This window comes from Caretta caretta, chromosome 27, assembly GCF_965140235.1.
Source record: "Caretta caretta isolate rCarCar2 chromosome 27, rCarCar1.hap1, whole genome shotgun sequence".
NCBI lineage: Eukaryota > Metazoa > Chordata > Testudines > Cheloniidae > Caretta > Caretta caretta.
In genome coordinates, this window is record NC_134232.1 from 3,821,896 (window position 1) to 3,836,217 (window position 14,322).

Sequence of the window (14,322 nt, forward strand, 5' to 3'; positions counted from 1 at the left end):
GTTACCCCGGCCATTATCTCAGCTCCGAGCTCCATGTTCCCAGCCAGAGCTGGGGGGAGGGGATGCCGGGAGCGGGGCACTGCATGGGCTGATGGGAGAACAGGCAAGGCAAGCGGGGACCCCCCAGAGTTAGGGGCTGTCAAATGCCATGGGAGAAGCCCTCAGACGGGGAGAGGTGTCCTCGAGGTCCCCCAGCAGCCGTGCATCGCCCCTCCCTGCATGGGGGGAGGACTCGAGCGGGAGGTGGCCGGGCGAGCGGCTGAGCTGCTCTGGACTCACGGTGTCGACGCTGAGCTCGGCCTCGGGCTTCATGAGCAGCACGCTCTGATCCACGGCGCGGACGGCGCACAGGGACCCGGGGGCAGCCTGCACCTGCAGCTGGAGCTCTGAGCCCGGCAGGGCCCGGTCCTGCGAGAAGGCCAGCTTCACCTGGGGAGGCACAGCGTGTCAGAGGGGAGGGGGAGACAGACCCCCAGGGGCAGGAGGAGACAGGCCAGGGCAGGGGCGAGGGCAGGCACCGAGGGTCACTCTGGCCCCAGACCCCACTGGATGAAGAGTTGGGGCTTTGGGAGTCGGTGCTGGGGGTCGGGGGTTGAGGCAGCCCAAGCTCATTCAGCGCCCCCATGGGACGGCTCATGGAGCAGCAGTTATTCATAGACACCCCGGGGGAGGGGAATGGGGGTGCAACGACCCTGGCGCTGCTGTAAGGCCAGCGAAGGGAGGAGCCGAGGGCACCCAGTGATGCCCCTGCTCAGGGCTCCTGTTATGTGGCAGGGAGCGATTCCCTCACCCCAAAGGCTCCTCCGCCCTGAGCCCCAGGCTCACCTTGTTCGGGAGGCACTTGGCCATGCGCAGCAGGGTGCTGTCGGCAGCCATCTCACCATCGGGCAGCACCGTGTAACCCAGCACCTTGGCAGTGGGCGCCAGCTCAGTACCAATGGGCAGCTCCACAGAGAAGGAGCCCTTCAGCCCTAGGGATGGTGGGAAACACCCAGGGGAAGTCAGGCCCAGCAGGCAGAGCCCCCTCCCCCAGCCTGGCCCCTGCTCAGGGGCTCAATCCCCAGTTGCTCCTGGGAGCAGGGGCCTCCCTGCAGTGACCCCTCCCCTGCCACTTACCAGCCCCCTCCCTGAGGTCCAGCCCCTTGTGGAGGATCCTGGTGATGGCTCCCTTGGCCACGACCTGCGGAGGAGGAGACGGGAGTCACTGAGCAGATGCTATATTGGGGGCTGACAAAATCCCTGACGTGGGGATGGCTACACAGGCTGGAGTCAGGGCAGGGTGCGGCCTCTCCACTTCATGGACTGAGCCATGGCAGGGGAGCAAGAAAGCATATTCAGGCAGGTATCCTATTTCCCAGCCCCCCAGGTCAGCCAGCCCCCACTTTGAGGCCAGACTGTAACCAGAGCCCCGAGTGGGAAAAGGAGAAAAGCCCTGCCTTGATCTAGCCCCACCCTTGTCATTGAAAGGAACTGTTCTATTGCCCACTGGCCTGTTGTGGGGTCACAGGACTGATAGCGCATCTCATGCTCACACACACGCATGCACACACACACCTTGTGCTCACACACACACACACACACTTTAGTCTCCCAGGATGGGGCTCACCAGGAAGATGAAATCCAGGCTCCTGGACACATTCCCCAGGGCCTCCCTAGCAATGATGTAATCCACCTGGAGCTGCTGGGCCTGGTCGCAGGGCAGCACCCCACCCAGCGAGCGGATCTTCAGGAAACTCTGGCTCTTGGAGTAGAAGGGCTCCAGGTGACGATAGGCATCCGGGTAACTGGGAGAGACTCTCCCATACACATAACTGCGATCCACCTGCTTGAACTGCCCCTGGGGGATAGAGAGAGCGATGGGGATCATCAGGGATGCAGAGTGCCCAGCATGGACAGGAATGCTGCCGGGGCAGGGCAGGTTTTGCTAACTGATTTCTTCATCAAGACCCCTTGCCCTGTGTCCATAAGAGTTAGAGTAAAAAGAGAGAGAATCTGGAGCACTGGGCCTGGTGTAAGATCTGAGGCCTGAACCACAGTCAGCATAGCCAGGCCATGCTATGAGCAAATCTCAGACCCTGTCATAAAGCAGACGCCTGCTTACAAGTCCACTGTCTGGTACAAGAACTTGGCAAAGATATGACTAGCATTGCTAAAACATGGGCTTTCCTAAGAAGTAGTACGTGTTCATGTAAACACATTCCAGAAGGCTAGCACAGGTACACCCTAACCTAGAGTTCTCAAGTAACGGCATAAACACAATCCTTGGAGATGGTACAGGAACACGCCGACCTGAAGTAAGATAAGAATGGGATGACAGAGTAATGAATGGGGATGTTTTGTTTGAACCAGTAGGTACAAGGTGTCGGGTGGGTAACTAACCATGTCAGGAGTTTCATACGTAACTTGTTTGCATCAATGTAAAAAAGGGGAAGTCATAGGAAGGGCACCTTTGTCCAGCCAAGGGAGCAGCAGACAGTCCCGCTGCTGACTGAGCTGGTCCATTGTCATGAGCATACATACATTAGTGTACCTGTAACCACGAAGCCAAGGCGCTAGGACTGTGCTTCACTGACAATAAACCTAGCCAAGTGCCTTTGCCACTGAACCATGCCTGTGGTCTCTCGGCACTCTCTGCTAGTGCTGCTAACACCGGAGCTCCAAGAACAGAAGCACTGAGCTGCTGTAACAGTTTAGCAGCCTAGACAGCGTAATCGCAGCAAAAACAACATTTCTCAGCACTTAACACGAGTGACATGGAAAACCCCCGTGGTTCAAATGAAGCAGCCCGACAGAAGCAATGCAGCAACCCCTGAGTTGCTGGGCCCAGTGCTGGGTGCCCTCGTACATCAAGTGCGGGTGTCCAGTCCAGCCCAAAAGAGATGATCAGAGGCTGGAGTGCAGGGTCCCCACAAGTGTTGGGATGCCCATCACTTACCTTCAGAGTGACCCTCCCAGTCCAGCCGGAGGTGTCCAGCTCGAAGGAGGCTCTGCCAGACTCGTCTGTCAGGAAGGTCTGGTCCTGCCTCACATCTCCGTAGCTAACAAAGAGTTGCAGCTTCTCATTCTTCAGTGCAGAGCCATCTGCTGTCTTCAGGAGCATCTGAGCCGGGAGAGAAAGGGGGAGATTCACAACTCAAGGGAGCAGACTTCTGGGAGAGTGTTGCCCACTAGGGGCTGAAGAGCTGGATGGGAGCAGAAAGGGACAATGCAATCCAACACTGAGAGGCAAAAGGAGAGCTGGGATAGGGTGTTGGGGCTGAGGACTGAGGGGCATTAGCAGATCTGGGAAGAAGTTGGGGCAGGACTGGAATAGCTGGGGGTGCTGGGGTGAGCACTGAGGGGTAACAGGTTGTCTGACCCCTTGACTGAGCCCTCCCTTGGGATGTGGGACTCTGCAGTCCAGCTGCCCCCAGGCCTGAAACCAGGGCCTCAGACCTCCTCACCCCACCGAGTTGCTTTGCTTGCACACATTCTCTCAGAGTCTCACCTGAGCTGTGGCCACTCTGGGATTCAAGATTAACCCCTTAGGGACAACGTGGTAGAAAAGCAAAGAACTTGGGGTTAACAAAGGAATTTCTAAACCACAGTCACTTTACTGTTCGATGGCTCAAGAGTTACAGATCTTTGCCAAAGAGCAAACGTCCTGATGAGCACCCTTCTCTATTCTGATCTCATCCTGCCTCTGACTCTGGGGTTTGTCAACAGTTGAGGATGGGCAGAATTCCTCCCGCCTTGTCTGTCCCCAGCCAGTCCTTCTGGCATGTGGCAATGGTCGGCATGGCTGCACAGAGCAGCGCCTCTTCTTAAGTAGAGCCTCTCTGGACCCTTCTGCCATGTGCTCAGCTGGAAAACTCCTTCCCCCTCCCCCAGACATGCTCACCCCGCCTGCGGGCCCTTCTGTAGAAATAACATTGTTTTGTGGGGGTGGGTCAGTAGTTGAGAGACAATCAATATTGATGGTGCTAGATTGCCATCTTGAGATCTTCTCCATGATAGTCCTTCAACAAAGTGTCACACACTTTTCCTAGGCTAGGCACCTGCCGAGAATGCAATAAGATAATCTGCTTTGGGTAAATTTATGTGTGTGTACAGCACATAATACAAAGGGAAGGTACTTACCTGTTAGTAACTGGAGTTCTTTGAGATGTGGTGCCTACATGTGCTCCACTTCTGGTGCGTATCTGCCCCATGTGATGCAGATCTGAATGCTTTAGCCTCCAGTGGCCATTGGTTGTGCCTGCGCCCTGCATACCTCCTTTGGGCACACCCTTACCAAGGGCATAAAGGGGGAGGAGCAACCAAACAACCCTCATAGAATCATAGAATATCAGGGTTGGAAGGGACCTCAGGAGGTCATCTAGTCCAACCCCCTGCTCAAAGCAGGACCAATCCCCAACTAAATCATCCCAGCCAGGGCTTTGTCAAGCCTGATCTTAAAAATATCAAAGGAAGAAGATTCCACCACCTCCCTAGGTAACCCATTCCAGTGCTTCATCACCCTCCTAGTGAAAAAGATTTTCCTAATATCCAACCTAAACCTCCCCCACTAAACCTCCTCCCCTCAACTCCACCCCAACTGTCAAGACCATAACAATAGACTTGTCAGTAACGGGGAAAGGGGGGTGGATTGTGCAGCATATTTAAACAACACATCTCAAAAACTCCAGTTATTAGCAGGTACGTAACTTCCTTTTCTCCATCAAGTGCTTGTCTATATTTGCTCCACTTCTGGTGACTCACAGTGTTCATAAAGGTGGAGAGGAGTGAGTCTACTGAAACATTCTATCATGCATCTCTATCGAACCAAGCATCAGAAGGAGATGCTTTCACAAGCGAGTACTGTCTGGTAAATGCATCCGATGAAGTGAGCTGTAGCTCACGAAAGCTTATGCTCAAATAAATTTGTTAGTCTCTAAGGTGCCACAGGTACTCTTTTTCTTTTTGGTAAAAGTACGTACGCTACCCCATGTAGCAGCTACATACATCAGTTAAAGAAACACCCTACAAGGAAGCAGTGGAAGCTGCCTGATGGAATGTAATTTAACCTGTCATAATTGTTCTAAATTCTGTCTCATAAGCTAGTTTAATGCAACTGGACACCCACTTGGAAATCCTCTGAATCAAAATTCCTTGACCCTTTGACATCTCAGCTATAGAAATAAATAGCCTAGGAGATACCCTGAAAGGCTTTGTCCTATTCATAAGAATGGCCATATTGGGTCAGACCATTGGTCCATCTAGCCCAGTATCCTGTCTTCCGACAGTGGCCAAATGCCAGGTGCTTCAGAGGGAATGAACAGAACAGGTAATCATCAAGTGACCTGTTGTCCACTCCCAGCTTCTGGTGAACAGAGGTTAGGGACACTCGGAGCATGGTTTTGCATCCCAGCCCATCCTGGCTAATACCCATCACTAGACCTATCTTCCATGAAGTTATCTAGTTCTTTTTTGAACCCTGTTTTGACCTTCACAACATCCCTTGGCAAAGAGTTCTACAAGTTGACTGTGCATTGTGTGAAGAAGAACTTCCTTTTGTTTGTGTTAAACTGTTGCCTATTCATTTAATTGGTTGACCCCTAGTTCTCGCATTATGTGACAGAGTAAATAACAATTCCTTATTTACTTTCTCCACACCAGTCAAGATTTTATAGACCTCTATCTTATCACCCGCTTAGGCGTCTCTTTTCCAAACTGAAAAGTCACAGTCTTTTTAATTTCTCCTCATATGGAAGCTATTCTGTGCCCCTAATCATTTTAGTTGCCCTTTCTTAACCCTTTCCAATTCCAGTGTATCTTTTTTGAGATGGGGCAACCAGATCTGTACACAGTATTTAAGATGGGGACATACTATGGATTTACATAGATGTATTTGGATACTTTCTGTCTTGTTATCTATCCCTACCCCTTCAAGCTCTGTCTTCCAGATAGAAGGACAGGGCTTGAAGGACATCTAACATGTAAGGCCACTTCACCTCTCAAGGAACGGGGCTTAGGAAAGAATACAGATAAAGGTATGAAATGGTTTAAATGATCGCCTGAAACCGCTTCTGAGAGAAATTTAGGATGTGGTTTAAATGCCACATTATCTTTATGAAAGACAGTCTATGATGACCTTGTAATCTGCCAACCCTATGAGCTGATGTAAATGTTATGAGGAATGAAGTCTTCATAGACCAATGTAGACCAGCTCAAACAGATGGTCCATCAGACAGATAAGCACCATATTAAGGTCCTATGATGGAGAAAGCTGTTGCTCTAGGAGAAAGACTCTGATAAGTCCCCTTAAAATCTTGCTTACTAGACGATGAGAGAAAACTGTATAATGTTTTGCTGGTGGATGATGCACCAAGTTCACCACCAGATGAACCCATATTGAGCTCACAGATGGGCCAGATGTTTTCAAGGACAACAAATATTGAAGTATATCAGGAATTGATGGCCCTGTTGGGGGCAGATTGTGTTGAGATGACCATGCAGAGAGGTGTGTCCACATCGCAGCCTAGGTACACCTACTGGACTGTCCTAGGTACACCTACTGGACTGTTTCTACTCTGAACTAGGATATTTTGTACATCTGCAAAACAAGTTTTTTCTACGTCCAGTAACCAGGCAGTTTCCATGCTAGATACAGGGATATCAGGTCTGGGTGAAGAACAGAGGTAGTGCAACTGGAGGGGTCAGTGACAGAGATTTGAGTTCTGGATGCCAGTATTGTCTGGCCAAGCTGGGGCTGCCAGTATGACCAAGGCTTTGTCCTGTTTGATTTTCTGAGCTGCTCAAGGTAAGCGGCGCTGAGCTGGAGCCTGCACCCCAACCCCCTGCCCTGAGCCCCCTCGTACACCCCGCACCCCTCCTGCACCCCAACCCCCTGCCCTGAGCCCCCTCGTACATCCCGCACCCCTCCTGCACCCCACCCCCCTGCTCTGAGCCTCCTTCTGCACTCCGCATCCCTCCCTGCACCCCAGCCCCCTGCCCTGAGCCCTCTCATACACCCTGGACCCCTCCTGTGCCCCAACCCTTTGCCCTGAGCCCCTTCCTGCACATGCACCTCCTCCCATACCCTGCTCTCCCTCCCGCACCCCAACCCCCTACCCCAGCCCTACATTCATGGCCCTGCATGCAATTTCCCCACCCAGATGTGGCCCTCGGGCCAAAAAGTTTGCCCCCCCAGTCTAGTGCTATCATACCTATATCTACCCTTATTACTAAAGGCTTTCTCTAATACATAAGGGCCAAAAAAGGGTATCCTAGCAGAACAGAATAGTGAGCCCCCTTCACTACCCTCACAAGAAGAAGAGGAGGCTGAAAACTCTTCTTCTAATGGATGGGCTGATCTTAAGGGTGTCTGAGGAACATCATGGAATCACAGAAATGTAGGGCTGGAAGGAACATTGAGAGGTTCCTAGTCCATCTAGTCCAGCCCCCTGCACTGAAGCAGGATCAAGTAAACCTAGACAAGACCATCCCTGACAGATGTTTGCCCAACCTGTTCTTAAACACCTCCAGTGATGGGGTTTCCACAACCACGCTTGGAAGTGTGTTCCAGAGCTTAAGTGAATTTATAGTTAGAAAGTTTTTCCTCATAACTAACCCTAAATCTCCCTTGCAGCAGATTAAGTCCATTACTCCTTGTCTGACCTTCAGTGGAGATGGAAACAATTGATCTCCATCCTCTTTATAACAGCCCTTAACATATTTGAAGACTGTCATCAGGTCCCCCATCAGCCTTCTTTTCTTCAGATTAAATATGCCCAGTTTTTTAACCTTTCCTCATATGGCAGGACATTTGCCTTTGATCATTTTTGTTGTTCTCCTCTGGACTGTCTCCAATTTATCCACATCTTTCTTAAAGCGTGGCACCCAGAACTGGACACAGTATTGCAGCTGAGGTCTCACCAGTGCCGAGTGGAGTGGGACAGTTACCTCCCATGCTATACATTCAGCACTCCTGTCAGTACACCTCAGAATTATATTAGCCTTTTTTGTAACTGCATCACACTGTTGACTTGTATTCAGTTTGTGATTGACTGTAACTCACACATCCTTTCCAGCAGTATTATCATCTAGCCAGGTATTCCTCATTTTGTAGTTGTTCATTTGATTTCAACTCCCTAAGTGTTGTACATTGCACTTGTCGTTAATTAATTACATCTTATTGATTTCAGACCCATTCTCTAATTTGTCAGAGTTGTTTAGAATTTTAATCCTGTCCTCCAAAGTGCTTGCAACCCCTCCCAGCTTGGTGTCATCAGCAAATTTTATAAGCACACTCTCCATTCCATTATCCAAGTCATTAAATTACAATACTGAGTAGTACTGGACCCAGGATTGATGCTTGAGGGACCCCATGAGACACCAAGTCCTGTCTGCAGTGCCAAGGGATCAGTCACCAGAGGAACTAAGGACTCAGGACTCCTTCTCTTTGGGCGCCAGAGGGAACAGGGATTGGCCTCGAGCTGCCCTTCTTAAGTCACAAAGAAAGAGGTGACTTAGCAGGCACCTGAGGAGGAGATCTACTCCCATGCCCTTGGCAGGATGGTGTCTGTCATAAATATAAAGGGAAGGGTAACCACCTTTCTGTATAAAGTGCTATAAAATCCCTCATGGCCAGAGACAACATCCTGTTACCTGTAAAGGGTTAAGAAGCTCAGCTAACCTGGCTGGCACCTGACTCAAAGGACTAATAAGGGGACAAGATACTTTCAACTCGGGGCGGGGGGGGCGGCGGCTTTTGTTTGTTCTCTTTGCTTACGTGGTTGTTCTCTCTTGCGACTGAGAGAGGCCAGACAGAATCCATCTTCTCCAACCCATCCTAATCCAAGTCTCCAATATTGCAACCAGTATAGGTAAGCCAGGCAAGGCGGATTAGTTTATCTGTTGTTTTATGTGAATTTTCCCTGTGTTAAGAGGGAGGTTTATTCCTGTTTTCTGTAACTGTAAGATTTTGCCCAGAGAGGGATCCTCTGTGTTTTGAATCTGAATACCCTGTAAAGTATTTTCCATTCTGATTTTATAGAGATGCTTTTTACCTTTCTTTTTTTTTTTTAAATAAAATCCTTCTTTTAAGAACCTGACTGATTTTTCCATTGTTCCAAGATCCAGGGGTTTGGGTCTTTGACGATTTTGTAACCAATTGGTTAAGATATTATTCTCAAGCCTCCCCAGGAAAGGGGGTATAGGGTTTGGGGGCATATTTTGGGGGAAGACGTCTCCAAGTGGTCTCTTTCCCTGTTCTTTGTTTAAACGCTTGGTGGTGGCAGCATACTGTTCAAGGCCAAGGCAAAGTTTGTACCTTGGGGAAGTTTTTAACCTAAGCTGGTAAGAATAAGTTTAGGGGGTCTTTCATGCGGGTCCCCACATCTGTACCCTAGAGTTCAGAGTGGGGAAGAAACCCTGACAGTGTCCATCACACTCGAGGTTGCTAACCGGGGCAGGCACAGCCCTAGAGGCTGAAGAGATGGCTACCAGGGTACTTTTTACTCAAGGGTGACCAGTCCAGGGAGGATCTTGCATTTCTTTAGGGACGGAGCCTGGACTCCTAGACTTCTCCAGGAGAAATACTTTCAGTCTAGTCTCCCTGGATTTCACAGCCCGTTTTGGGAGGCCTCTGAAGTCCCTGCACAGCTTTCTAATGTGTGTCTGTGTACCCAAACAATACAGACACTTAGAGTGTCTGTTGTTCCCGGCATGGCAGACCCACGTAAGGGACATAATTTAAATCCTGGGGACTAAACCCCCCTGTACCTGGAGAAGACAGCAACTGCTCATCTCAGAGCCCTACCCCCCCATACCAGGATTCATAGATTCCAAGGCCAGAAGGGATCATTGTGATCATCCAGTCTGATCTCCTGCATAGCACAGGCCAGCGAACTGCCCCAAAATAATTCCCAGAGCCAATCTGTTAGAACAACATCCCGTCTTCATTTACAAATTGTCAGGGATGGAGAATCCACCACAAACCTCAGTAAATTGTTAGTTAATTACCCTCACTATAAAAAATGTACACCTGATTTCCAGTTCGAATTTGTCTAGCTTCAACTTCCAGATTGTGTTAGACCTTTCTCTGCTAGACTGAAGAGCCCATTATTGAATATTTGTTCCCGATGTTGATACTTACAAATTGTAATCAAGTCACCGCTTAACCTTCTCTTTGTTAAGATAAATAGATGCAGCTCTTTGAGTCTCTCACTATAATGTATGATTTCTAATATTTCAGCCATTCTTGGGGCTCTTCTCTGAACCCTCTTCAATTTATCATTATCCTTGTTGAATTGTGGGAACCAGAACTGGACACAGTATTCCAGCAGTGGACACACAAGTGAAAAATATAAAGGTAACAGAACCTGTCTATTCCTACTCGAGTCTCCTGTTTATACATCCCAGGATTGCATTAGCTCTTTTGGCCCCGTTGGCACACTGGGAGTTTGTCTTCGATCCCCAAGTGTTTTTCAGAGTCCCTGCTTCCCAGCTAGACTCCCCCACCCTGTAAGCATGGCTGACATTCTTTGCTCCGAGGAGAGGGTGTCCAAGACTCAAATCCTTCCTAAAACAGGAGAGTTCAGCTAAACTAACTAAACCACTATCTCCAGTAAAAATTGTTAACTATCAAAAATTACTATTTACAAAACATAAAGAGAAAAATTTCAGCGGAGCAGGAGACCAGACACTGCTGCTGGCTTGGTCTCACAGCCAGAGGCCCTGAGAAGGAACTGAGGGTTGACTGGTTGCTTAACCCCCATTGTGCCCTCGGTAAGAGGGGGCTTGAGGACATGGAGAGCACAGCTAAAGCATTCTGATCTCCAGTGCATGGGGAACATGTGCACCAGAAGTGCAGCACATCTGGCGAACAGTCAGTGTAAATGGAGGTTACAGTTTGGTTCAGACATATTCCACTCTGTCACACTGGTACTCCTGTTACCTTGCCAGTGTAGGGGATTCCAGCCTTGTAGGTAGTGCCAGCGTCCTCAAAGGTCACGGTAGCGATTTCAGATGTGATCTTGCAGTTCTTGGTCGCGTTGAGCTCCACCCCTAGCAGGAGAAGGAGGGACGATAGGAAGAAGGTGCTGGGAGCGACACCAGAGTTCAGGCTACGTCCCAGATTTCTCTCCATAACAATACGTGCAGCCATTTCTACCCCCTCTCGCTATGGGCTGGAGGGTGTGATCTTGGTGGAGAATTTGGAAAGTTTGGCTGGGGTCGGAGAAGGATTTTCCTGGGGAATCTGGAAACTAGAAAATTTAGATCCACCTTCCCATGGGGCTTAATCCTAAACCAGCCACTTGACATTTGCCAGCAGGCTCTCCTGGCGCTGCGGCCCTTTCCCCAGCAGAGAGCTCTTAACTGAACGGCCCCAGAGCTGACCCCGCACACAGGCCTCTCGGCACAGTGCCTGCCCCCAGAAAGGGCCGTCTTCAGAAGTGCCCAGTGACCCGTTGCCATTCTGGAGCCGCTCTCCTCCAGCCACTTCGCCATCGCTGATGTCAGCACCCAAGGGTAACGCTGTAGCCACCCCACAGTCACAGTTTTCAGCCAAATGGGTGTCAACCGCTCTGGAAATCAGGATTCTTCTGGGTTAAATGTGGAGTTATCTGGGGTCATTAATAAGCAATTAGCACTTGCAGTTTTGAACGCTAAGCGCTAATGTCACTGAGGCCGTGACTCAGGACCCAGCGACACAGGCTGGGCCTTCACTCCACTCTGCCAGCTCAGTCTAAAGCCAGAGGCCTCTCGCGGGAGGCTGTTTAGTCTTTGCATGAATGTACCCAGGTCTGAACTCCTCATGAGGGATCAATCCAGAGATGGGCTGAACCAGAACCCCAGATCCAACCCGCAAACACTACCTCCTGGGCCCATCTCTAAAGCAGCTGGGGTACAAACGACATTACCACATGTGCAAGTGAGACCCCTCTGTCTCTGGGTGTTTACTGCTGGGGGCTGCCTGGGGGCGTGCATGTGTGCTTGATTTCAGTCCCACCTGTCCCCTCCTCCATGAGAGAGGCCTTGGCCTGGAGGCTCCTCTTGTAGCCAGAGTGGGTCAGGTTGAAGGGAGCCGTCCCCACCTCTCTGGAAAAGCAGCCGTTGCTCTCAGTCTGGAGGGAGAGAATCACGGCCCATTAGCAGCAGCTCTGCAGCAGGCCCTGCAGGTGTCAGCTCAGCAGGTCTCTAATCGGGCTTGGCCTGGTTAGCGCTTGGATGGGAGACACTCAAAGAAAACCTGGGTACTGAAGTCAGCAGCAGGGGGCGCTCACACCTTGGAGTCGGCCCTGACACCGGTATCCCAGCGCGGCGCTAGGGGGCGCTGTGCAGCTGGAGCTGCTGTGGATGGATGAGACGTAAAACAGAGGCCCTGGTCACTTGTGACCATCCCCTGGTGCTTGTCCCCCATCGTCGTGTTAACGCTGGTTAATTCCAATTGGTCCCCCAACCCCACAGGACTGAGAGCATTCGGGGAGATCTGTGTCTTTACAGTGCCCCCGCCTAACGAGAGCTGCTGATGAGGAAGGGAGGCCCCGTAACCTAGGACACTGGCCTAGGTCTGGAGAGACCGGGGGGCAAGTCCCTGCTCTGCCACAGACTGCCTGCAAGTCCCTCTGAGTACGGCTCCAGCAGAAACACCCTGCGGCACCGAGTCTCAGAGCCCAGCTGCGGGGCTAAAACCAGCAGGTTGATGTTCAGGTCCAGGCTCTAGACCCGGGGAGGGGGGAGGGTCTCAGAGCTCAGGCTGCAGCCGAGCATCTACACTGTTACTTTAGCACCACGGCGCAAGCCCCAGGCAGCAGAGCTGTGCTCGGAGATGCTGCCACAGGGTTTTTGCTGCGCAGACGGACCCTGAGCATCTCCGTGCCTCAGTTCCCCATCTGTACAATGCGGACAGGAGCCTGCCCTGCCTCCCAGGAGTTAGGAGGTCAGTGAGGCCCTGAGATATTATGGTGAAGGGGGGGGGTGTATAAGGCCCTAAGCCCTGCTCAACAGCTGCCAGTTGTCTGTAGTGTGATTGAAATATACTGTGTGGTCTGGTCTGTTTGTTTGTGCTGACCATGTGTGTGCTGAGCCTAGCGGGCTGCTAGGCAAGGCTGAGAGCTGCTTAAGGAGGCTGTGATCCCTAAGCCATTTAGCCCCCATCAACCTTTAACCAGGGGGCGGGACTATTCAGGAGGACCCGGGCTTTAAAAAGCCTGCTCGTAAGCAACCAGAGGAGCTAGCGAATAGGAGCAGCTAACAGGGGAGTTTTAAGAGGGAGTTTAGAGCAGGGAGTGTGAGCTGCGGGGCTAAATACACTTAACATTCTTTAAATTTAAAGCCCAAACCACCTCCTGATAAAACAAAGCAACAACAAAGGAACGAGCTTCAGGAGTAAAAAGAGAATGCAGGCAGAGGTCCAGCAACAGGGTGGGGGCTATTGAGTTTATTGTACCCAATACAGCGTGTATGATTTTTACCTGCCCTACGGCAGATGTCATATGTGTGCATTCAGTGCAAGGAGCTCCTGGCCCTCGGAGACCGTGTACGGGCTTTGGAGACCAGAGTGGCTGAGCTGGAGGAGCTAAGGGAGACAGACAGGTACATAGATGAGACTTTCCGGGACACAGTAGAACAGTTCCACCCCCTTCTGACAGCCTCTGTGCTGTTGAGGAGGATGAAAGTCTCAGAGAAGGAGAACATCCAACTGGAGCAGAGGGAAAGGATCCCATAGTTGGGACTCTCCTTCCAGATGATGTCGTGGTGTCCTCTCGCCCTGAGGATACCTCTCTGTGGGAGGGAACTCCCGTTATTAGGAAGAGACAGGTAATAGTTATGGGGGATTCGATCACTAGAAACATAGATAGCTGGGTTTGCGATGACTGGGAGAACCGCATGGTGACTTGCCTGCCTGGTGCGAAGGCTGCAGATCTCTCGAGGCATCTAGATAGACTTATGTGTAGTGCTGGGGAGGAGCCGGTGGTTGTGGTACATGCAGTGATGAGCTGGAGCCGGTTCTCACCGGTTCACGCGAACCAGTTGTAAATTTTGAACCAGTTTTAGAGCCGGTTGTTAACCTGCTTCGCTGCAGGGGGCGCTGTGGCTTTGATGGGCTCTGGCCGGGAAGTGATGTAATTCCTCCTCTGGCCGCCGGGGGCGCTGCGCTGCAGGAGCCAAGTGGGCTGCCAACTGGCCCTGGGCACGAGCCCTGGTGCTGCTGCTGCTCCCCTGGCCCTGGGGCTCCCGCTGCTGCCTGGTGAGTCCCCGGCTGCTCTGCTGGGCCTGGGCGGTGTCCTGCTGCTCTCCCCGTGAGCCCCCCCACCCTGCCCGCAGCCACCCCCGCACCCCCTGCCCTGCCTCCAG

General features: G+C 51.4%; 1 protein-coding gene across 1 annotated transcript in view; it reads right to left on the bottom strand.

Annotated features, from left to right (window-relative positions):
- The window catches only part of LOC125626864 (alpha-2-macroglobulin-like protein 1), a 56,386-nt gene that overhangs the window by 27,284 nt on the left and 14,780 nt on the right, over window positions 1–14,322 (bottom strand). Inside the window, exons 9-15 of the mRNA XM_048830384.2 lie at window positions 11,975–12,089; window positions 10,919–11,028; window positions 2,936–3,100; window positions 1,607–1,837; window positions 1,117–1,180; window positions 826–971; window positions 280–429 (exon numbers count right to left, since the gene is read on the bottom strand). Coding sequence (XP_048686341.2) covers window positions 280–429; window positions 826–971; window positions 1,117–1,180; window positions 1,607–1,837; window positions 2,936–3,100; window positions 10,919–11,028; window positions 11,975–12,089 — 981 coding nt within the window. The remainder of the gene's footprint in view (window positions 1–279; window positions 430–825; window positions 972–1,116; window positions 1,181–1,606; window positions 1,838–2,935; window positions 3,101–10,918; window positions 11,029–11,974; window positions 12,090–14,322) is intronic.